The 22,264-nt window shown below is 45.3% G+C and overlaps 1 protein-coding gene across 3 annotated transcripts in view; it reads left to right on the top strand.

Annotated features, from left to right (window-relative positions):
• Positions 1-22,264, top strand: part of LOC147100710 (dnaJ homolog subfamily C member 11) — a 65,265-nt gene that overhangs the window by 27,560 nt on the left and 15,441 nt on the right. For all 3 annotated transcript variants that reach the window (XM_085967239.1, XM_085967237.1, XM_085967238.1), the window contains 7 exons: positions 538-611; positions 2,913-3,102; positions 3,699-3,784; positions 4,134-4,250; positions 5,301-5,456; positions 6,816-6,885; positions 17,195-17,252. In XM_085967239.1, the coding sequence (XP_085823365.1) occupies positions 538-611; positions 2,913-3,102; positions 3,699-3,784; positions 4,134-4,250; positions 5,301-5,456; positions 6,816-6,885; positions 17,195-17,252 (751 nt within the window). The remainder of the gene's footprint in view (positions 1-537; positions 612-2,912; positions 3,103-3,698; positions 3,785-4,133; positions 4,251-5,300; positions 5,457-6,815; positions 6,886-17,194; positions 17,253-22,264) is intronic.

The following is a 22,264-nucleotide window of genomic DNA, read 5'->3' as shown; positions in this document are numbered from 1 at the left end:
CCCGCACCCAGCTTGATAGTTCTTCAGATGAAAGTTTTGCACTGATATTGCTCCTCATTACATCTCTCAGGAACATCTTGGAGCAATTACTTTGAGATTCTGTGACTGCTGTGCAGCTGAACATGGCAGCCGCTTGTGCAGCAGCCGAACCCACAAACAGAAAAATGAGATGAATGAGCAGTCACTCTGTTTTTTTGTAAGAAGGAATGTTGTCCAGGACACTGGAAGAGCTCCCTGCCCCTCTTCACATAGTGTCCTGGGATTATTAATGTTCACCTGAATCAGCAGAACAGGCAGGCAGATACTCGTTCAATAGCTCGTCCTTCAGCACTGCACTGTCAGCCGAACTTGCGTATTCAAGTCCTGAAGTGAGGTTTGAACCCACAACCCCTGACTCGGAGGTGAGAGTGCTACTAACTGACACGATGAATGCTCAAAATGATCGTGATAGAACCCTGAAGCAGCCGTATAAATTAGCTCGGGGCCTGTAATTTTCCATTAAATCTCAGATACTCACGCTCATTTTGTGTTCAATAGTTGGAATTTGGAGCAGGAGACATTCAAGGGCCTTTATTTGGGGTGAAAATATTTCGAAACCTCACGTCGCAAAGGTAAGTGACATGAGCAGGTTACAGTATTAAGTTCCAAATAGCTATGACTGTGTTATCACTGGCATTTTCTTCTGTGTTCACTAGAAATGAAAATGGCCAGCAGTAAATTATAGCTCTGTCCTTCTGATATTGGTGAGTTCCAGATTTCCGCTATCCTGTGTGGAAAAAGTGCTTCCTGGTTTCACGCCTGAACGGCCTAGCTCCAGTTATAAGATTATGCTCTCTTGTTCTGGAATCTCCCCCCCACCCCCCCCCCCCCCCCCCCACCAACTAGAGGAAATCGTTTCTCTGTATCTATCCTACCAAATTCCTTAATCATTTTAAATATCTCGATCACCCCTCAATCTTCTAAACTCAAGGGGAATACAAGCCAGGTTTATGCAACTTGTCCTCATAGTTTATCCCTTTAAGCCCTGGTATCATTCTGGTGAATCTACACTGCACCCCCTCCAAGGCAATATATCCTTCTTGAGGTTCAGGAAGTGCACCCCAGAAAATTAAATGGCTACCAATATTCCAAATACACCAGTGACAACACGGCACTATTTCAACTGCCTCCTGTTTATAAAGGTAACTCCAAGACTACTGTTAGTTGGCAAATGCTTGGGCGTCTGGCTGGGCTTCTTGCCAGTTCTGGCAGGTGGTCCGAGAGCAACAAAGCTAGAAGTGAATCACTCGCCGACCTGCTCTCTATCAGGAAATGATGTTGACTATGGAAAAAATAATAATGTGTGTGGAAAGTGAGAGCGATCTGGGGGCCCTGATTGACAATAAATTGAAGCTATCGCAACAATGCTTGGTGACTGAGTAAAACAAATCAGATGTTGGGATGTGTTAAAGGGCAGAAACAGTGAGGTAATCCTGCCACATTATAAATCATTAGTGTGACTGCACTTAGAATACGGTGTACAGTTCTGGTCACCACAGTATGGAAAAGATATTGCAGCAATTGAAAGGATACAGGAGAGAGCAACCAGAACAATTGAGGGGATAGAGGGATTGGATTATGAGGAACGATTGTGTAAATTGGGCATGTTCTCACTGGAAAAGAGAAGGTTGAGAGGCAATATGACTGCTGATATGATTTGAAATGGACAAGATAATATCGACCATGACCAGCTGTTTCAGCTTGTCCAGGACAGTCGAACCAGAGGACTCGGCCTGCACTTGAAGTGGGGTAAATTCAAAACTAACCTGAAAACATTTCAATAAGCGAGTGGTAAATCTATGGAACAGACTCCATAGGGAGGCGGTGGAAGCAGTTAGTATTGATTCATTCAGATGCAAATTAGATAGATTTCTTTCAGAAAATAATATTTTGGGATATAGTGTGTAGGTAATTTGAGACATGACGTGGTAAGCGTAGCATGCTTGGGGTGAAGAGGTGACTTTGGACCTGTGGTTCCCAAAGCTCTCCACTGCTGGAAGTTTTCCTCGCCTCATGTCTGGGTCTGTTGTAGACCAATTGATAGAGATTGATTGCTATGATTAGTAAACAACTCCATCATAATTGTATCACGTGACTAACAGGATGGTAGACAGCAAACTAGATGGACCTTGGTCTTTTTTGTCCAACAATTTCTATGTTCCTATGGAGTGAAGGCAAAAATGCTTTGAAATAAGGAGCCCTAAGCCTTCAGGTTGAGATTCAACAGAAGCTCTGAGGTAATGAGGAATGCTCCACCTCCCTCCACAGTCAACACCATTTCCTGGCGGAGAGCCACTAGGCAAGTGGGCTATGAGGTCCAAAGTTGGTTCATGCACAGTAATCAAGGTCAAGTGCCAAAACTGAAATGCTCCGACATCGAACTTTCCTACAGGGAAAATGTCCTTGTTAGTTGAGAATATTAAACTGACCTCCTCTTAAAAGTTCTAACTATCTTTCCTGAGTGGATTAGTGAGTAAATACAGAGCCAACAGAATATGGGGTCATATAGACCAGAAGGACTCGGTTCAACCTCTGGCCTTGAGTTAGCCAATCTCAGCTGGAGTGTCGGCAGGGGCTACAATTAGCCCACTGGTTAGGAACAGGAAAATCAGCCAGTGTTCCTGCACTCAACCACTGTCCATTGGCTGCCCCCTATCCCCCGCCCATAATTTGCAGGTACATATGTGTGAAAATTGGGTGAGGGCAAGGTCAGGTTTGGCTGATCAACGCTCCTTGTCTAGGCTTTCGCCCGATGAAGGGCCACTCGGGTAAGCTAAGAGAGGAGAAAAATCAGGAAAGATAAGCTTTTTATTCAAATAAAACACTGGCCTTTCCCTACAAATGTTCTTTTCGTTCTCCCTGGTCCCATACAGTTTTATCACCACTCACTGTGGGCTACAGTTTTCATCTCGTGGAATCCGTCCTGGGCTGACCACGGTTCTAGCCCGAAACCTGGACAAGAACACGATGGGTTACCTGCAGTGGCGCTGGGGCACTCAGTCCGCCATGAATACCAGTCTAGTACGGGACACCAAAACCAGCCACTTTACAATAGCATTGCAGGTAAGGGGGATTTAAACATTTTTAAAACAAGTACTATTGTTTTATAATCTCTTATCATATCACAAACATTCCTCTAGCTATTATTCACTTTGGATTCATGGTTTTTCAACCTGCCCCCCCAGCAATTAGTGGCTTTTTTTGTGAGCATCATGAATAGTGCTGAGGTTAGGAACTCTTCCCATTTCAGTCACCCAGTGTCAGCACTCCCAGGGCAAGTGCAGCATGGGTTAGATACAAAGTAAAGCTGCCTCTACACTGTCCCAACCTCAGAACAGCGCCCGCTGCTGTGCCAATGTGACATTTTCCAATTCCAACACCACCCATCTTTGACTGACTGAGATTGGCAACTTGTGTCCAATTAGAGCTAGTTTTTGCTGTGGGTTGATGCTCACTGAGGACTGGGTTGGACTGTCTGAACCCATTTTACATTGGACCCTTGGAGCCTGCAGACAGAGGAGACTTTTATCTCATGAACCTGGCATGGATTTGAACCCAAATTCCAGGAGGTATATCCACTGCATCGCCCAGTCCCTACACTGTTATTAAAGTCTTACAGTAAATAGTTTTTAAAGTAACGTGTACTGGTTCGTTTACAGCTAGGAATTCCTCATTCATTTATGCTAATGAGCTACCAATACAAGTTCCAGGATGACGACCAAACCAGGGTAAAGGGGACAATCAAGTAAGAATATTTTTTGTGATTTTAAATATAAATTAAGTAACTTAGACTGTAGAAGGAACTGGCCATTCTAGTACACAACCGTAGATAATAAAATAAAATGCTATTTATTAAAGCCAGGTAACTGCAACAATTATGGGAACAAAATATAGGATAATGATTAGACATTTCAAATATTTCTGGGAACAGATACCTGGGAGTGAGTTACAGGCTGGAATCTAATTGAGGGGCTCGGGTGGTTTATATACAGAATAACACATACCCTGGAGTGAGTTACAGGCTGGAGTCTAATAATGAATAGCTGTACAGAAGTGGCAATGTTTCACGGAGTCTGGTGTGGTTCTGTCTGCAGGACGGGATTCTTTGGCACTCTAGTCGAATACGGTGCTGAGAGGAAGATCTCCAGACACAGCATCTTAGGAGCAACTGTCAGCATTGGGGTGCCTCAGGGAGTGTCTCTCAAAATTAAGTACGTACTGAAGAAGAATGCGTTGCATGTGTAAAATTCTTTGTGCAAATTCTTTCTTTTGTACAAGTTCGGGAGCCAGAGTTGTTGACGTGAGGGGTTTGTTGAAGCTTTTCCATTTCGGATGACCTGTGCCCTGGATGTGTGCAATTGCTGAGCCACTGAGCGACCGAATGCGGGTTCAGCCCCGCTATTCCACCCTGCAATACACGGGGTACCCACAGGGAAACTCCCAAGTGTTGTGATGACTTCCAGAGATGGGGGAAAATAAGAAAATCAGATGAGTTGCTTCTGCCTCTTCCTCATTCTGCTTTTAGAAACTCATCAAGTCCGAGAGTGGATCGCCTGCCTGTCCTCTCAGTCAGATCAACCATGATCTAATTGAATGGTGGTACAGGCTCGAGGAGGTGAATGGCCTAGTCCTGTTCCTATAAGTCATTGCAACCATCCTACAGCACAGCGTCACACTTGACAGAAGCGTTTAGTATTTGATCTTGAGAGATTGTTCCTTCCTTGGTCTCTCCTCGTTGCCTCCCAAAGTGTCGTGGCCAAGATCAGGAGCTCAACGGCACAGGGTAAATTGAAGCTGCACCCAATGACTGGTGTGGCACTGTGTGTTGGTGCACAGCACAGTGAGTTCTGCTTCTCAAAAGCAAGCTGTTGGCATCTTTCGCCGTCCCTCCATGGCCGAGTGGGCAGATGCATTGCCCAAGGTACTACTGAGCCATACAGGTCAGAAGGTCTCGGCTTCGATCCCTATGCAGAGTTAGCTGAATCCCAGCTGGGGCATCAGCAGTAGCAGAGCCTGCTGACACACTCTGCCTCGACGCTCGCATGCAGAATGGGTCTGTACAACCCGTGCCCCCACAAATTAAAGGGGGTATCCAGCTGCTGAATCAGTATTTTATGGGGAAATGAAACTGTCTGCAGTGTCTTATAACAATGTCTAAAGGTTGTGCAGCAAGTTGAAGTCCCTTAAGCAGTGGGATAACCTACCTTCGTGGATTTTATTTTTCCCTTCTGAATTCTGTTTTTAACTTCCTTTCACTCCAGGTTAAATCGAGCCAGCCAGACTTACTTCTTCCCTATTCATCTGACAGACCAACTCTTGCCCAGTGCCATCTTCTACGCTACTGTTGGACCCCTGGTCATCTACTTTGCCATGCACCAGCTCATTATCAAACCCTACCTCCAAATGCAGAAAGAAAAGTGAGTGTTCCTTTGTCGGGGTGCCAGTCTGTCTCTTTTTTATTTTCTTCTCTAGGTGTCCCATGTTTTTCGTCCCTCCAACTGTAGCTGATCCATTTGGTCATTCGGGAGATTTGTCTAGTGTGGTACTGAGCCATTCAGACCAGAAAGCCCCAGGCACAATTCATAGCCTGTTGCATTTACTGTGCTGGGCTAGGGTGAGCTCCTTTTTGAAAGCACAGGTGTGGATGACAGACGAGGACAAGATTGGGCTGGGCTGTGAGCTGTGACCCCTCAATAATCAGATAACTTACCAGTGTTACTGTCTTGGGCGGCTGATGTGAAGAATGGCCATTTGGCTAAGGGACCAGTGAGCAGCCAGCACCTGTACGAATGTACCCCAAAAAGTCAGTGCCTTCAGGAGACAAAGGGGGAAAAAAATTCATGCTATTGGATTCTGAAAGTAGTTTGTTCTGGAATCCTTTGGTGCACTTAGCAATTTGCAGTAATTACTAAATGCGCAGGTAGCATCCAGTAACAACGTCAGTACTACGTTAGCTTATGCAAACTGTCCATTAGGCACGTGGGACAATCAGGCACTTTTCTCAGCCACAGTGGCCTTATTCTATTTTTAAACCGTCTGATCCCCTTGGTTTGACACCAGCCTGCAACCAGCTCCCAAGTATCCATTGTTCAATTTCTAAACTTTCCGAACCCCCCTATTAGATTCCAGTCCGTAGCTTACTCCTGGGTATCCGTCACGCTATTTGTATAAACAATCCAAACGCCATGTTAGATTCCAGCCTGTAACTCCCTCCGCTGTCCATTATCTATATATTATTGAAAGATAGGACGCAGAATTCCTTCACAAACTTTTCTTCCTGTTATCCCAAATTATATTTAGAAAAAAATTGATCAAGCTTTTGTGCCAACCTTTGCCATTGTAAATTGCTATGTCAACATTTTCCATTCAATTTTGTTATGTAAACTGTCATGGTGTAGTTGCAGGTTCTGGCCACTGGGTGGCTCTGTGGCATGAGTTTGAGGTGTCTCCAAACTGCACTGTCATCTTATAGAGAAATAGAAACCTATATTCATCAATTGACTGTCGGCAACATCACTCGCAATTTATTAGTTCTATCCATATAAATCCTATGAACCCCTCGGTTGGGTTCTAGTCTGCAACTCGCTCTCGGCTATCTCTTATTCTCTATATCTAATTCTAACTATCACCAATCTCCTGTCATATCTTTTTTTTAAAAAAAGGGGTAGGTAGGCTAGGAGCCCCCCTGTTTATATAAAAAAAAAGTTAAAACAAATTGAGACTTTGGGTGGTCAGTGAGATAACTTGCCATTTTGTTTTGTGTGTGTATGTGACAGGGAATTAGAGAAACACAGAGAGAATTCATCAAGTACTATAGCAGTGAAGAAGCAGGAGGCTGAGGCAGCGGTAAGTGATGTGACTTTAATCATTTTCTAGTTAGGCAAGGAATCTGCATGCTGCAACTAAAACTAGGAGTGATAATAGTATAAAGCTCCCTACAATCTGTGAAGAGGTAAAATCCGCACACTGTATGATAAGAACGTAGGAATAGGAGGAGGCCATTCAACCCCTCGAGTCTGTTCCACCATTCAATGAGATCGTGGCTGATCTGTATCTTACCTCCATCCACCTGCCTTGGCTCCATATCCTTTTCATACCCATAGGTAGCAAAAAACTATCGGGCTCCGATTTAAAGTTATTAATTGAGCTAGCATCTACTGCTTTCTGTGGGAGAGAGTTCCACACTTCTACCACCTTTTGCGTAAAGAAGTGTTTCCTAACTTCTCTCCTGAAAGGCCTGTCTCTGATTTTAAGGTTGTGGCCACTTGTCCTGGACTCCTACACCAGTGGAAAATGTTTCTCTCTATCTACCCTTTCAATTCCCTTCAAAATCCTAAAAACCTCAATCAAATCCAGGGAATACAAGCCTAATTTATGTAATCTCTCCTCATAATCTAAGACACGGTAAGGAATATCTCACGACGGCTGGAGAGGAACTTGGAAAGGGAGGGGGTAAATCCAGTTGCCGTGGTCCATGTTGGAACAAACGACATAGGTAAGAACAGGGAGGAGGTCCTGCTGAAAGAGTATCAGGAGTTAGGCTCTAAATTAAAAAGCAGGACCTCGAGGGTAATAATCTCTGGATTATTGCCGGAGCCACGTGCAAATTAGCATAGAAGCAGACAGATCAGGAGAATTAACGTGGCTAAAGGGCTGGTGCGAGAAAGAGGGGTTCCTCTTCTTGAGACACTGGCACCAGTTCTGGGACAGGAAGGAGCTGTACCGATGGGAAGGGCTCCACCTGAACCGGGATGGAAAGGGTAAATAAGGAGGTGGCAAAGGCTTTAAACTAGTAAGATGGGGGGAGGGAGCTACAAGAAACGTAGCCAGCCTAAATATAAATAAAACAGGAAAAGAGAACATAGGAAAGAATAAAGTAATTTGATGGCAAGGGAATAAATAGTTACAGAACAGGAGTCGAAAAAGATGGTTAAACATAAAGTGAGAGGAAATCCTATTAAAATGAGTTAAACTGTCTGTACAGCAATGCACACAGTGTCCGTAATAAAACCGAGGAGCTGGAGGCAATCATGCATTGTGAGGAACCAGTCATAGTGGGGATTACTGAGACATGGCTACAGAAAAATCAGAACTGGGAATTAAACATTGCAGGGTATAACATATTTAGAAAAGATGGAGGCCGCAAATTTAATTCTGGAGGCGGGATGGGGCGGGTCAGCTGGTTTCCGGGTTCCGGTTTCGGTCCCACCCCCAGCTGCCTCCGCTCTCCAGACGTGATTTTCCATTGATTGGCCTTCTAAAGCCCGCCCTGTGGCCAATTAACAGGAAGCGGGTCTGATGACATCATTTGATGATGTCATTTGATGACCTGTCATCTGGTTTCCTGAAGGGGACCATGCACAATTTTATTTTGACAGTTGATCTGTCAGTGTTTGACAGCATTGAGGTGCTGCGAACACTGACAATCACTGCACAAAGGTGAACACTTGCACCCAGGCTCTCCAATGACTCCCTTCATATGCTTATGGAGGGAGTCATAGCACGCAGGGAGGTTCTCTTCCCTTCCAAGGGCAGTAGAGACTTCCCCAGGACACCAACTTATCTTGCACCTCCACCCAACCCTCTGTATCTACTTTATCACTTCCCCATCTCACTAGCCACCCCTCACACTCGCCCTCATCCTACTGCAAACATACCAACTAACAACACACAAGGGTAGGCAGTTGCGAGGTTTAGCCAATGTCCATGTGAAGTTTCTGGTAATGTGTTGTCATACAGTGTAATATCTTTTTTCAAAAGTGCCCCTTATTGGAGAGATCTGAGCGCACACTGAGAAGTGTCTTACTGAGTTCCAGTGATTGTTCAGTCATAACCCCCCCACTATAGTGATGTGTGTGTGTGTGTATGGAGTGGCTTGGACATTAAAGGGATGCTTCACGGTGCTGGTGTGGGATGGTGTCAACCTGGCGCATCATATGGCAGCCAGGGTTTACAGCATCAAGTGAAGAAAGTCTGGCCATGGTGATGCCATCGCTGGCCTTCCGGCCAGCAATTTTTTCAGGGGCTGGTGCCCTGTGTCCAGTGCAGCATCAGGTGGGTGAGGAGGAGGTTGGCGCTCCTGGTGCTGCTGTTGTGGTGCTGCCACGGCTGCCTTTCCTCCGAATCTGACGACCAGGATGAGGGGATGCAAACGGTTCCCATCCCGTTGCTATAGATTTCAGTTGAGGCAAGAAGCTTGCAAGCGCACTCAAAGTGGCCTGAAATTATTCCAACCAGGTCACACTGCAGATGGGTGTCGACTTGAACAGTCACAAGGTCAGTAGATTTGCAAAATCTTATCCCAAACCTCCAACAACAAAGTTGTTGCATTTGAATGTCAGCCATGTTACAGGAGCACTTTTACAGTGCTGCACCAATGACTACAAATCATGTCCTCGAGAAACTCCTCTCCTTGCAGCTGGCGTTTTTCTGTCAAGACAGGAAACAGGAACTAGAAGCATGAAAATGGGAAACCACTATAAAAATAGGATTAGCAAGGCAGTTAATAGGCTTTTAACTACCTGTCCCACTGGTTCCCATCAGGTCAGTTTGGGAGCGGCTGACCCAACATTTACGAAAATCGCGTGGGGGCAGGATGGATTCGGGTTGGTAATCTGAAGCCATTTTTCCGATTTTCGCTGCTGACCCGTCTTTAAACCCGCCTCCTCGGGGCTATTAAAATCGAGCCCGGAGAAGGAAAACGGGGAGGTGGAGTAGCTGTACTTATTAGGGACTCGGCTATCAGCAAGGCAAAAATAGAATCCACATGGATGGAGATAAAAGATAATAAAGGATCAATCACACTAATGGGTGTAGTCCGCAGACCACCTAATAGTGAAAGGGAGGTAGAGGAAGAAATATGCAGAGAAATTAGGGAAAAGAGTAAAAAATATAGAATAATAATCATGGGGGATTTCAACTACCCTGACATTAATTGGGACAGAAGAGGTAGGTAAAGGGGAAAAGGGAATAGAGTTCCTACAATGTGTAGAGGTCTCCTAACCCAATATGTAAAAAGCCCAACAAGGGAAGATTCGCTGTTGGATCTAGTAATGGGGAATGGGGTGTTCTTGTGCACCAGTCGCTGAAGGTAAGCATGCAGGTGCAGCAGGCGGTTAAGAAGGCAAATGGTATGTTGGCCTTCGTAGCAAGAGGGTTCGAGTACAGGAACAAGGATGTCTTGCTACAGTTGTACAGGGCCTTGGTGAGACCGCACCTTGAGTATTGTGTGCAGTTCTGGTTGCCTTACCTGAGGAAGGACGTTCTTGCCATGGAAGGAGTGCAGCGAAGATTCACCAGGCTGATACCTGGGATGGCAGGAATGAAGTATGAGGAGAGATTGTGTCGATTGGGCTTATACTCACTGGAGTTTAGAAGATTGAGAGGGGATCTCATCGAAACCTATAAAATTCTTTCAGGTCTGGACAGACTAGATGCTGGAAGGATGTTCCCGATGGTCGGGGAGTCCAGAACCAGGGGTCATCGTCTAAGGATAAGGGGTAGGACATTTAGGACTGAAATGAGGAGGAATTTCTTCACCCAGAGAGTGGTGAACCTGTGGAACTCTCTGCCACAGAGGGCGGTGGAGGCCAGTTCATTAAATATATTCAAGAAAGAGTTGGATATATTTCTTAAGGCTAAAGGGATCAAGGGATATGGGGAGAAGGCAGGGACAGGGTACTGAATTTGAATGATCAGCCATGATCTCATTGAATGGCAGAGCAGGCTCGAAGGGCCGAATGGCCTACTCCTGCTCCTATCTTCTATGTTTCTATGAACCAAAGCAGATAAGAGAAGTAAAAGTAGGGGAACATAAAGGCAATAGTAACCATAATATAACACGCTTTAAGATGATAATTGAGAAGGACATAAGTATGATGATAACCAGAGTAATAGATTGGAGAGAAGCTGATTTTGAGGGGCTGAGAATTGAACTTGGGAGAAAATAAAATGGGCAACAATATTGGCAAACAATGATGTAGAATAGCAATGGGAAACATTTAAAACAGTGTTCAACAGAGTGGAAGAAAAATATATTCCCCTAAAAGGAAAGAACAAATTAAACACTAATGAGACTCCATGGATGAATAAAGCCGTATGGGAACAATTAAGGGTAAGGAAAGTACATAGACAGCAGGGGAGTGCATGATAAGGAAGAATACAAAGAGATTAGGAGAGAAGTCAAAAAAGCAATTAGGAAGGCAAAGAGGAACTATGAAATTAAATTATCAAGGAACATAAAACAAAATAGTAAAATATTTTACAGACACATCAATTTAAAAAAAAAAAAGGAAGGTTGGGATGGGAATAGGGTCATTAGGGGATAGACAGGTAATACCACAGGTCATCTTCTTAGGCAGTCCCTCGGAACCGAGGATGACTTGCTTCCACATTAAAAATGAGTTTGCAGGTGACTGATGAGTCCAATGCGGGACCTACAGTCTCTGTCACAGGTGGGGCAGACGGTGGTTGAAGGGGCGGGTGGGTGGGGTGCTTGGGTTGACGTGCGTTCCTTGCGCTGCCTGCGCTTGGCTTGCGCTTGCTCCCGGCGAAGAGTCTCGAGGTGTTCGGCGCCTTCCCGGATGCTTCTCCTCCACTTTGTGCGGTCTTGGGCCAGGGGTTCCCAGGTATCGGTGGGGATGTTGCACTTTTTCAAGGAGGCGTTTCCTCTGCCCACCTGGGGCTTTCTTGCCATGCCGGAGCTCCGAGTAGAGCGCTTGTTTTGGGAGTAACCACAGGTAACCATAGAGAGATGGCAGAAATATTAAATAATTACTTTGCTTCAGTATTTACCAGGGAGATAGAACAGGTGGACATAACATTAGATGATGAGATTAGTAATGAGATAAGTGCATTTAAAATAAAAAGAGGGGCTATATTAAATAAACGAATCAAACTCAGAGGATAAAACTCCTGATCCAGATAGATTGCATCCATGCATTTTAAAAGAATCTAGGGGAGAGATAGCAGAGGCATTACTACGCATATTTAATAATTTGTTAGAAAAAGTGTAGTGCCAGAAGATTGGCGGATAGCTAACATAATTTAAGAAGGGGGATAGAACATGTCCAGGGAATTATAGTCCAGTAGCTTAACATCGGTGTTAGGAAAAATAATGGAATCCCTACTAAAGGAGAAAATAGAAGAACATCTAGAAACCAAAAATATAGTAGTGAATAGTCAGCATGGATTTCAAAAGGGAAAGTCTTGCTTGACCAATCTCATTGAATTTTTTGAAGAGGTAACAGAGAGTAGACAATGGTAATGCAGTAGATGTAATTTATCTAGATTTTCAAAAGGCCTTCGATAAGGTATCCCATAAGAGACTGATGAACAAGGTCAGAGAATGCGGAGTCAGAGGACAAGTAGCAGAATGGATAGCTAGCTGGCTTCAGGACAGAAAGCAGAGAGTAGGAGTAAAGGGTAATTATTCACAGTGGCAGAAGGTGGGTAGTGGCATTCCACAAGGATCAGTGCTGGGAACACTGTTGTTCACAATTAAAGGAGGCAATTCAGAGAAGGTTCACGAGGTTGATTCCTGAGATGAAGGGGTTGACTTATGAAGAAAGGTTGAGCAGGTTGGGCCTGTACTCATTGGAGTTTAGAAGAATGAGAGGTGATCTTCTTGAAACATACAAGATACTGAAGATGTTTCCCCTCATGGGGGAATCTAGAACTAGGAGGCATAGTTTCAGAATAAGGGGTCGCCCATTTAAAACTGAGATGAGGAGGAATTTCTTCTCTCGGGGTCGTGAATCTGTGGAATTCTCTGCGCCAGAGAGCTGTGGAGGCTGGGTCATTGAATATATTTAAGGTGGACAATGACAGATTTTTGAACAATAAGGGAGTGAAGGGTTATGGGGAGCGGGGAGGGAAATGGAGCTGAGCCGAGCTGATCAACCATGATCTTATTAAATGGCGGAGCAGGCTCGAGGGGCCAAATGGCCTACTCCTGCTCCTATTTCTTATGTTCTTAACGATTTAGACTTTGGAATCAAAAATGCAATTTCTAAATTTGCAGATGACACCAAATTGGAAGGGATAGTCAATACTGAGGACATTAATAAACTTGCAGAATGGGCATATAATTGGCAAATGAAGTTCAACACAGATAAATGTGAGAGATTACATTTTGGTAGGAAGAATAGTGAGGTCACTTATCACTTGGAGGGTGCGAGTCTAGGTGGGGTAGAGAAACAAAGGGAGCTCGGAGTACAAATACACAAATCACTAAAAGTTGCGACGCAGGTTAGCAAGGCCATAAAAAAAACAAGCACTCGGGTTTATTTCTAGAGGTATAGAATTGAAAAGTAGGGAAGCTATGCTAAACCTGTATCGAACCTTGGTTAGCACACTTGGAGTACTGCGTACAGTTCTGGTCGCCATATAAAAAGGATATAGAGGCACTGGAGAGGGTGCAGAGAAGATTTACAAGGATGATACCAGAAATGCGAGGGTATACATATCAGGAAAGGATGAACAGGCTGGGTCTCTTTTCTCTTGAAAAAGGAAGGCTGAGGGGTGACCTAATAGAGGTCTTCAAAATTATGAAAGGTTTTGATAGAGTGGATAGAGAATGTTTCCACTTGTGGGGAAGAGCATAACTAGAGGCCATCAATATAAGATAGTCACCAAGAAATCCAATCGGGAATTCAGGAGAAACTTCTTTACCCAGAGAGTGGTGAGAATGTGGAACTCGCTACCACAGGGAGTGGTTGAAGCGAATAGTATAGATACATTTAAGGGGAGGCTGGACAAGTGTATGAGGGAGAAGGGAATAGAGGGTTATGCTGATAGAGTTAGATGAGGAAAGACGGGAGGAGGCTCGAGTGGGGCATAAACACCGGCATGGACTGGTTGGGCCGAATGGCCTGTTTCTGTGCCGTATATCCGATGTAATCCAGCCCACACTCACTGTCCTAGCTGACACAAAGGCCAATTAAACAAGGAATCAGACTGCACCTGTGGAACTGTACCTCAGCAAGGAATCGGCACCTTTAGGGGAGGAAAGGGAGATTACTTTGTCAGTGGGAAAAGATCACTTCCTTACTTAATCACTAGAACAAAACAATTCTTCTGTGGGTGAGTTGAGTGTTTAGAAGTCGCTAGGTTAACACTGAAGCAAGTTAGATAAAGGGGAAAGACTGAAAGTGACCCCATCTTCCGCCTGTTGTTAAGACCCAAATTCTGGAGGTGCTTAGCTGGGAATTACAAGGTGCCTCGGAGAATCAGCTGGGTGTAGTACCAGATTTCTGCCACCACGTGGCACCAGAGAGCTTTGCACCAGCGCAGGCCCCTTGATGTAAACAGAAACTCAGGTCCGTCAGTACCTGAACCTGGAAAGGGCAGGTTAACAATTTGGGCCAAGACCCTTCTTCGAAATACTGGCAAGAGCTCTGAACACACACGTTTTTTTCCCCCAGCTGCTGGTGGAAACATCTCTAATTTGTATTTCCAGCTGTTTGTTTTTTCCAGTGTCCGTGTGTTTTTTAATCTTTGATTTCCTGTCCTTCGTTGCTCTTGCCCTAACCTAGCTGCAATTTCCTCTGACTCGCTCTCCTTTTACTGCAGACACCCTGCCCCTCTGGCAGTGCCTTCCGTCCCCATGATCCTACTCTCTGGAATTCCCTCTTAATCTCTCTCCACCCTTTTAACAAAAACCTCCCCAAAAAGCTCATGTGTTCGGCTGAGCTTTCGGCCACCCCTCCTTATGCCTCCCTCACATCAGTTTTGTCTGCGCCTACCTGTGAAACGCCTTGGGACACTCCTTACCGTAAAGGTGCTGACTAAATGCAAGTTTTTGGGACTCGCCAACATGGGGAATTGTGGGTCATGGCCTGCGTCTGTAGTGCAGCGTTTTAGAACACTGACTCGCTATCTGAGGCCTCCCTGGTTTGTGAATTGGGTGTCTGGAGATTTCTAGCGTAACCCAGGCCTAGAGTCTGTTGCTTTTGGAAAATAGTCAATTTTTGCCACTGTGCTGCTATGTCCCATGACGTGGGGAGGTTCGTTATTAAGGTTAAGGTTTCGGTTTGAATTTTCCTTAGCAGCAAACAACAACAACAAGTTGTATTTATGTAGCGCCTTTAACATGGTAAAACGTCACAAGGCATGTCACAAGAGCGTAATCAAACAAAATTTGACACCGAGCAACATAACATAGAAACATAGAAGATTGGAGCAGGAGTCGGCCATTTGGCCCCTCGAGCCCACTCCGCCATTTAATGCGATCGTGGCTGATCATCCAAATTCAGTACCCTGTCCCTGCTTTCTCCCCATATCCCTTGATCCCTTTAGCCTTAAGAAATATATCCAACTCCTTGTTGAATATATTTAATGAATTGGCCTCAACTGCCTTCTGTGGTAGAGAATTCCACAGGTTCACCACTCTCTGGGTGAAGAAATTCCTCCTCATCTCAGTCCTAAATGGCTTACCCCTTATCCTTAGACTGTGCCCCCTGGTTCTGGACTCCCCTGCCATCGGGAACATCCTTCCTGCATCTAGTCTGTCTAGTCCTGTTAGAATTTTATAAGTTTCAATGAGATCCCCTCTCATTCTTCTAAACTCCAGCGAATATAAGCCCAGTCGACCCAATCTCTCCTCATGAGATATTGGGACAGGTGACCAAAAGTTTGGTCGAAGAGGTAGGTTTCAAGGAGCAACTTAAAGGAGGAAAGAGAGGTGGAAAGGAGGCGGAGAGGTTTAGGGAGGGAATTCCAGAGCTTAGGGCCTAGGCAGTGGAATACACGGCTGCCAATGGTGGGCCGATTAAAATCAGGGATGCGCAAGAGGCCAGAATTGGAGGAGCGCAGAGATCTCTGAGGGTTGTAGGGCTGGAGGAGGTTACAGAGATAGGGCGGGGCGAGGGCCATGGAGGGATTTGAAAACAAGGATGAGAATTTTAAAATCCAGGTGTTGCCGGACCGGGAGCCAATGTTGGTCAAGCACAGGGGTGATGGGCGAACGCGATTTGGTGCGAGTTAGGATACGGGCAGCAGAGTTTTGGGTGCGCTCAAGTTTACGGAGGATGTTTCTCCTGACTGGGGAGTCCAGAACCAGGGGTCACAGTCTCAGAATAAGGGGTTGGCATTTAGGACTGAGATGAGGAGAAATTTCTTCACTCAGAGGGTGGTGAATCTTTGGAATTCTCTGGGTAAAGAAGTTTCTCCTAAATTCCCGATTTGATAGTTAGTCAACAACTCCATTCTTTTTTGCATCATGCAACTACCAGGATGATCAATAGACTTTGGTCTTTTTACGTCCTGCGATTCCTATGTTTTATTATTAACAACAACTTGCATTTATTTGGTGCCTTTAATGTAGAACAACATCCCAAAGTGCTTCACAGAATGTGTAAATAAAGCCAGCAGAAGTTGTTCACAAATGTCCCTATTACTGTATCGAGTAAGAAAGTTAATCTAGTGCTGTTTGGGGTAGGTAATCTGTGTACTGAAGTTAAGAACATAAGAAATAGGAGCAGGAGTAGGCCGTTTGGCCCCTCGTGCCTGCTCCGCCATTCAATAAAATCATGGCTGATCTACCTCATCTTCACTTTACTGCACTATCCCCATATCCCTTGATTCCCTTAATATTCAAAAATCTATCGATCTCTGTCTTGAATATACTCAACGACTGAGCCTCCACAGCCCTCTGGGGTAGAGAATTCCAAAGATTCACCACCTTCTGAGTGAAGAAATTTCTCCTCATCTCAGTCCTAAATGACCGACCCCTTATTCTGAGACTGTGACCCCTGGTTCTGGACTCCCCAGTCAGGGGAAACATCCTCCCTGCATCTACCCTGTCAAGCCCTGTAAGAATTTTGTATGTTTCAATGAGATCACCCCTCATTCTTCTAAACTCTAGAGAATATAGGCCTAGTCTACTAAATCTGTCCTCCTAGGACAATCCCCCCCATCCCAGGAATCAGTCTGGTGAACCTTCGTTGCATTCCCTCTATGGCAAGTTTATCCTTCCTTAGGTAAGGAGACCAAAACTGTACACAATACTCCAGGTGTGGTCTCACCAAGGCCCTATATAATTGCAGTAAGATGTCTTTACTCATACTCAAATCCTCTTGTAATAAAGGCCAACATACTATTTGCTTTCTTAATTGCTTGCTGTACCTGTTCTTTAATAGTTTTTGTTTTGTTTTAGGTTCGGTTGATGCAGGAGTCTGTGAGGAGAATTATAGAAACAGAGGAGTCTAAACTGGGTGAGAACGTGTTTGTTTTAAAATTTGTGTCACGTTTTTTGTTGCATTTTCTTTATCACCCGTTAACCCTGCATTAGCCAAGCCATGTACAGGAAACTCTCGATTTACCAGCACCTAAATAACCGGAAATCTCTGTTAACCGGCAAAATTCAGGAGTAGGTTCAGGTAAGTTTTACTTCATATTAGTGGCAGTTCCTGGATCTGTGGCTGTGTAACTGGGGCTCCTACACTTGTTGCTAAGCAACAGGGACGCTTGGTCTGTGGCCGGAATTCCTGCACATGTTGCTAAGCAACAGGGAAGCCTGGATTTGTTGCTGTGTACGGAGTTCTCGTACCTTTTAACTATACCTCTCTGTAATCCGGACTTTTTGATAAACCGGCACCACGCCGGTCCCGTCGGTGCCGGATAGCAAAGAGTTTCCTGTAGATTGTGAATTGCTGTAAAGAAAGAAAGACTTGCATTTATATAGCGCCTTTCACGACCACCGGACATCTCAAAGCGCTTTACAGCCATTGAAGTACTTTTGAAGTGGAGTCACTGTTGTAATGTAGGAAACGCTGCAGCCAATTTGCACACAGCAAGCTCCCACAAACAGCAGTGTGATAATGACCAGATAATCTCTTTTTGTTATGTTGGTTGAGGAATAACTATTGGCCAGGACACCGGGGATAACTCCCCTGCTCCTCTTCGAAATAGTGCCATGCGATCTTTTACGTCCACCTGAGAGAGCAGATGGGGCCTCGGTTTAACATCTCATCCGAAAGACGGCACCTCCGACAGTGCAGCACTCTCTCAGCACTGCACTGGAGTGTCAGCCTAGCTTTATATACTCAAGTCCCTGGAGTGGGACTTGAACCCACAACCTACTGACTTAGAGGCGAGTGTGCTCCCCACTGAGCCACAGCTGACCTAAAGTGACTGTGATAAATCCAGAAAGTGGAACAAGGAACTCGAAGAGGCTAGATGTTAGAATTAACACGAGTACTTTATTAACAACTGGGAAACACATACAGACAGGCCTGCACCCAGCATCCTGGCATTCCACCTTGTGCTGACCTATACAGGAAGCAAAACCCCTGACCTTAGCAACAGCATTGGCTACAGCACCACCCGGTGGACAACCCCAACCATAACAACCCAGATCACTATATCCCTCCCCCCTTAAGATTTCAGTATGAATTTCTTAACAAACAACCATTCCTAAGGGTCACAAGTCTCCATTCACCATGTTCCATACTTGACAAATCTAACAGGTCAGTATCAATCTCTCTGGTGGCTTGCAAGTCCTTTGTGAACGTCTAACAGTAAAGTCCCTGCTTGTTTGTGGTGAAGCCACCAGCTGCTCCTGAGCAGTGCTTGGAGTATCTGACTCTGCAACGATTGTTCCCTCTTTACGAATGGGCTCCTGTGGAATTGTCTCTGTCCCTGGTGGTGTCACCACAGAGGCACTTGAATAACTGGGGGCCAACCTGTCCTCAGCCGTTGCATCTGGAACCTTCATTTCAATTTCCCCTTGTCTGGTAAGTATCTGATCTACATGTTTGCGCACTACCCTACCATCTCCCAACATGACCTTGTATGATACTGGACCGGTCATTGAGTCTATGAAACCAGGAATCCACTTTGGTCCATAACTGAAATTCCTGGTAAGGACCGCATCTCCTTCTCCAAAACTTTGGCTCTTTGTTCTTTTGTCATGGTTCTCTTTTTGTTTGTTTTGTCTGTTTTCCATTTTCCTTTTTAGGTCTGGGTGGACAAGGTCAAGAGTGGAGCGTAGTCTACGACCTAATAACATCTCAGCAGGAGAGAGTCCTGTGGTGGATTGAGGTGTTATTCTGTAGCTGAACAGAACCTGTGACACTTTGGCTGCTAAACTCCCTTCTGCATTTTTTTCATCATCTCTTTAAATGTTCGTACGGCTCTCCGCAAGTCCATTTGCGGACGGATGATATGGAGCCGAGGTCACCTGCACTATGCCATTTTTCCTCAAGAACTCTTTTGTCTCTGTACTCACAAAACAAGTGGCATTGTCGCTTACCACGATCTCTGGTAGCCCTTGATTACTGAAGCTCCGACGCAGGCAGTCTATAGTAATAGTGGCGGAAGCAGAATTTACAGGATAAACATCCATCCATTTGGAATGTGCATCAATGATTGAGGAACATCTTTCCCATGAATGGACCCGCATAATCTAAGTGCAATCTTCTCCATGGTTTATCCGGCCACTCCCAGGGGTGGAGAAGAGCCGCTGCTGGTGCCTTCCGGTGTTCCTGACAAGTGCTGCATGTCTTGACCAGATTTTCTATCTCCTCGTCTAGCTTTGGCCACCACAAGTAACTCCTAGCCAAGACTTTCATATGCGCGACCCCAGGATGACACTGATGTAGTTGCTCTAGGATAGACTGTCGTGCTGGCTGTGGAATAATCACTCGTGCTCCCCACAACACGCAACCATCCTGCACACTCAGCTCTGTTTTCCTGACACTGTAGGGTGTGAAGTCAGCCCCTCCCGGATGCTGTGGCCATCCCCTCACCACATATTCTCGAACTCTAGACAGTACTGGATCTTTACCTGTCCATGTTCTTACTTGCTCTGCAGTCACAAGTGCTGTGTCAGTGTCCTCCAACATCAACACTCTGTCCTCTGGAGCTGCACGGACAGGTGTGCCTGGCAGTGGAAGACGGCTCAAGGCATCTGCGTTCCCATGGTACTTGCCCGCCTTGTAGACGATGACATACTCATATGCCCTCAACGTCACGGCCCACCTCTGGATCCGGGGTGACACCATCTGTGGAACTGCTTTCATTTCATTGAAAAGAGAGATAAGAGGTTTATGATCGGTGCATATGGTGAACTTCCTGCCATATATGTACTTGTGGAACCTCTGTAACCCAAACATTACTGCTAACCCCTCTTTGTCTAACTGGGAATAGTTTTTTTCCGCTGGTGTTAGAGTTCGGGACATAAACCCTGTTGGTCTTTCACACTGCATGGAAGATGGAACTGAAAGAACTGCCCCCACCCCGTAAGGTGAAGCGTCACAAGAGAGAATGATGTCTTTCTCTGCATTGTAGTGAACCAGCACATCCGACAACAGCATCAGTTTCTTGGACTGTTCAAATGAAACCCCCTGCTCCTCTCCCCACTGCCACTGTGTCTCCTTGCGCAGTAGTTTGTGAAGAGGTGCTAACACTGTTGACCAGTTTGGTAAAAACCTGTTATAATAGTTCAACAGTCCCAGGTAAGCTTTTAACTCAGCCACATTTGTAGGAGCAGGGGCGTCCTGCAGTGCTTGTACCTTCTCCTTGAGTGGATGGAGCCCGGTGGCGCCCACTCTGTGTCCCAGGAACACTGCCTCATTCCCCAGGAAAGTGCACTTACTCCTCTTGAGCCGGAACCCTGCCCTCTCCAATCTCTGTAGTACCTCTCTGAGTGCTCAGATGCTCCTGGTCGGTTCTTCCCGTCACCAGAATGTCATCCAGATAGATGGAAACATGTGGAATCCCTTCTGGAAGATAGCTGGACTAGATGAGACACCAAATGGTAAGCGGTTATATGTAAACAAGCCCTTGTGTGTATTTATGGTGACATACTTCTTTGATTCGTCATCCAGTGTAATCTGCAAGTAGGCATGACTCATATCCAACGTTGTGAATTTCTTTCCTCCAGCCAGGTTTGCAAAGAGATCCTCTGTTTTGGGAATAGGATACTGCTCTAGTTTGGACACCCGATTGACTGTCAATTTATAGTCTCCACAGAGTCTTACCGAATTGTCCGGTTTTAAAACAGGTACTATGGGAGCTGCCCATTCCGAACATTTCACTGGCTCCAGTATGTTCTCAATAGACGGTCAAGCTCAGCCTCTACCTTTGGCTTCATGGCATAAGGCACAGGTCGTTGTTTAAAAAACCTTGGCGGTGCCTCCTTGTCTACATAAATCTTAGCTGGGGGGCCATTAAATGTGCCAAGTTCCTCCTTGAACACATTCTCATGTTCACTCAACACTTCTTGCAAAGTCAACTGTTTGCCCGCATCTATTTGATGTGCTGCTCCCCAGTCTAATTTAAGTTCTTTTATCCAGCCCCGACCTAACAGGTTTGGTCCGGTACCCGATACTATAACTACAGGTAGCTGTTCCACTGTGTCCCTGTGTTGCACAGTTACCTTAGCTGTACCTAATGTCGCTGCTCGTTCACCTGTATATGTTTTAAGATGCAGGGAGCAAGGTTTTAACTCTGGAACTTTTGCACGATTCCACAATTTTGAGTACTCTGCCTTGTTCATTATGGTCACACCGCACCCTGTATCCACTTCAAAGTTCACCTTAGAGTCATTTACTGTCAGTTGCAATGTGATAGGAGCCACTTTTGTAATGTTCTCTAACATGCCATACATTATGAACATGTCCTCTTCTTCCTCAGCTTCCCCGCTGATGTGGTGTGCTCCATGTTTTTTCACTTCTCTCCCTTGGTTTTGCTGTCCTCCCCCTTTTGGTTTGGATTCATCCACAGGTGATTTTGCCCTGCAAGCTCATTTTATGTGTCCTTGTTTCCCACACTTGTAGCACTTTACCTCCAGAAACCGGCATTCACTCGCCAGGTGATCGCCCTTGCATCTATAACATGCCTTCACATGCTCACGTTGTGGTTTCTGACGCATGTTCAACTTGTGCACAACAACCTGACCTGCAACTTGCGTAGCATTAGCCCTGTCTGAACCCTGTATTTCCTTTACATCTCGGTTCGCTGTCTCTATGGCTTGAGCAAGTTCCAATGCTTTTTCATAAGTAAGCCCAGTCTCGGATAATAATCTACGCTGCATTCGGTCGTCCATAATTCCGCAAACTAGCCTATCTCTCAGCATTTCCTTCAAGTTGTTCCCATAATTGCAATCTTGTGCTAATTTACGCAACACCACTACATAGTCCATTATGCTCTCTTCCTCTTTTCTGTTCCTTGAATTAAACTTGAACCGCTATACAATCTCACTAGGCTTAGGGTTGAAATGTTC

Source organism: Somniosus microcephalus, chromosome 25 (assembly GCF_052327205.1).
Source record: "Somniosus microcephalus isolate GS21.2 chromosome 25, FLI_Smic_1.0, whole genome shotgun sequence".
NCBI classification, from domain to species: domain Eukaryota; kingdom Metazoa; phylum Chordata; class Chondrichthyes; order Squaliformes; family Somniosidae; genus Somniosus; species Somniosus microcephalus.
The sequence above is the reverse complement of the archived record's forward strand: the minus strand, read 5'-3'. Positions and strand labels throughout refer to the sequence as shown.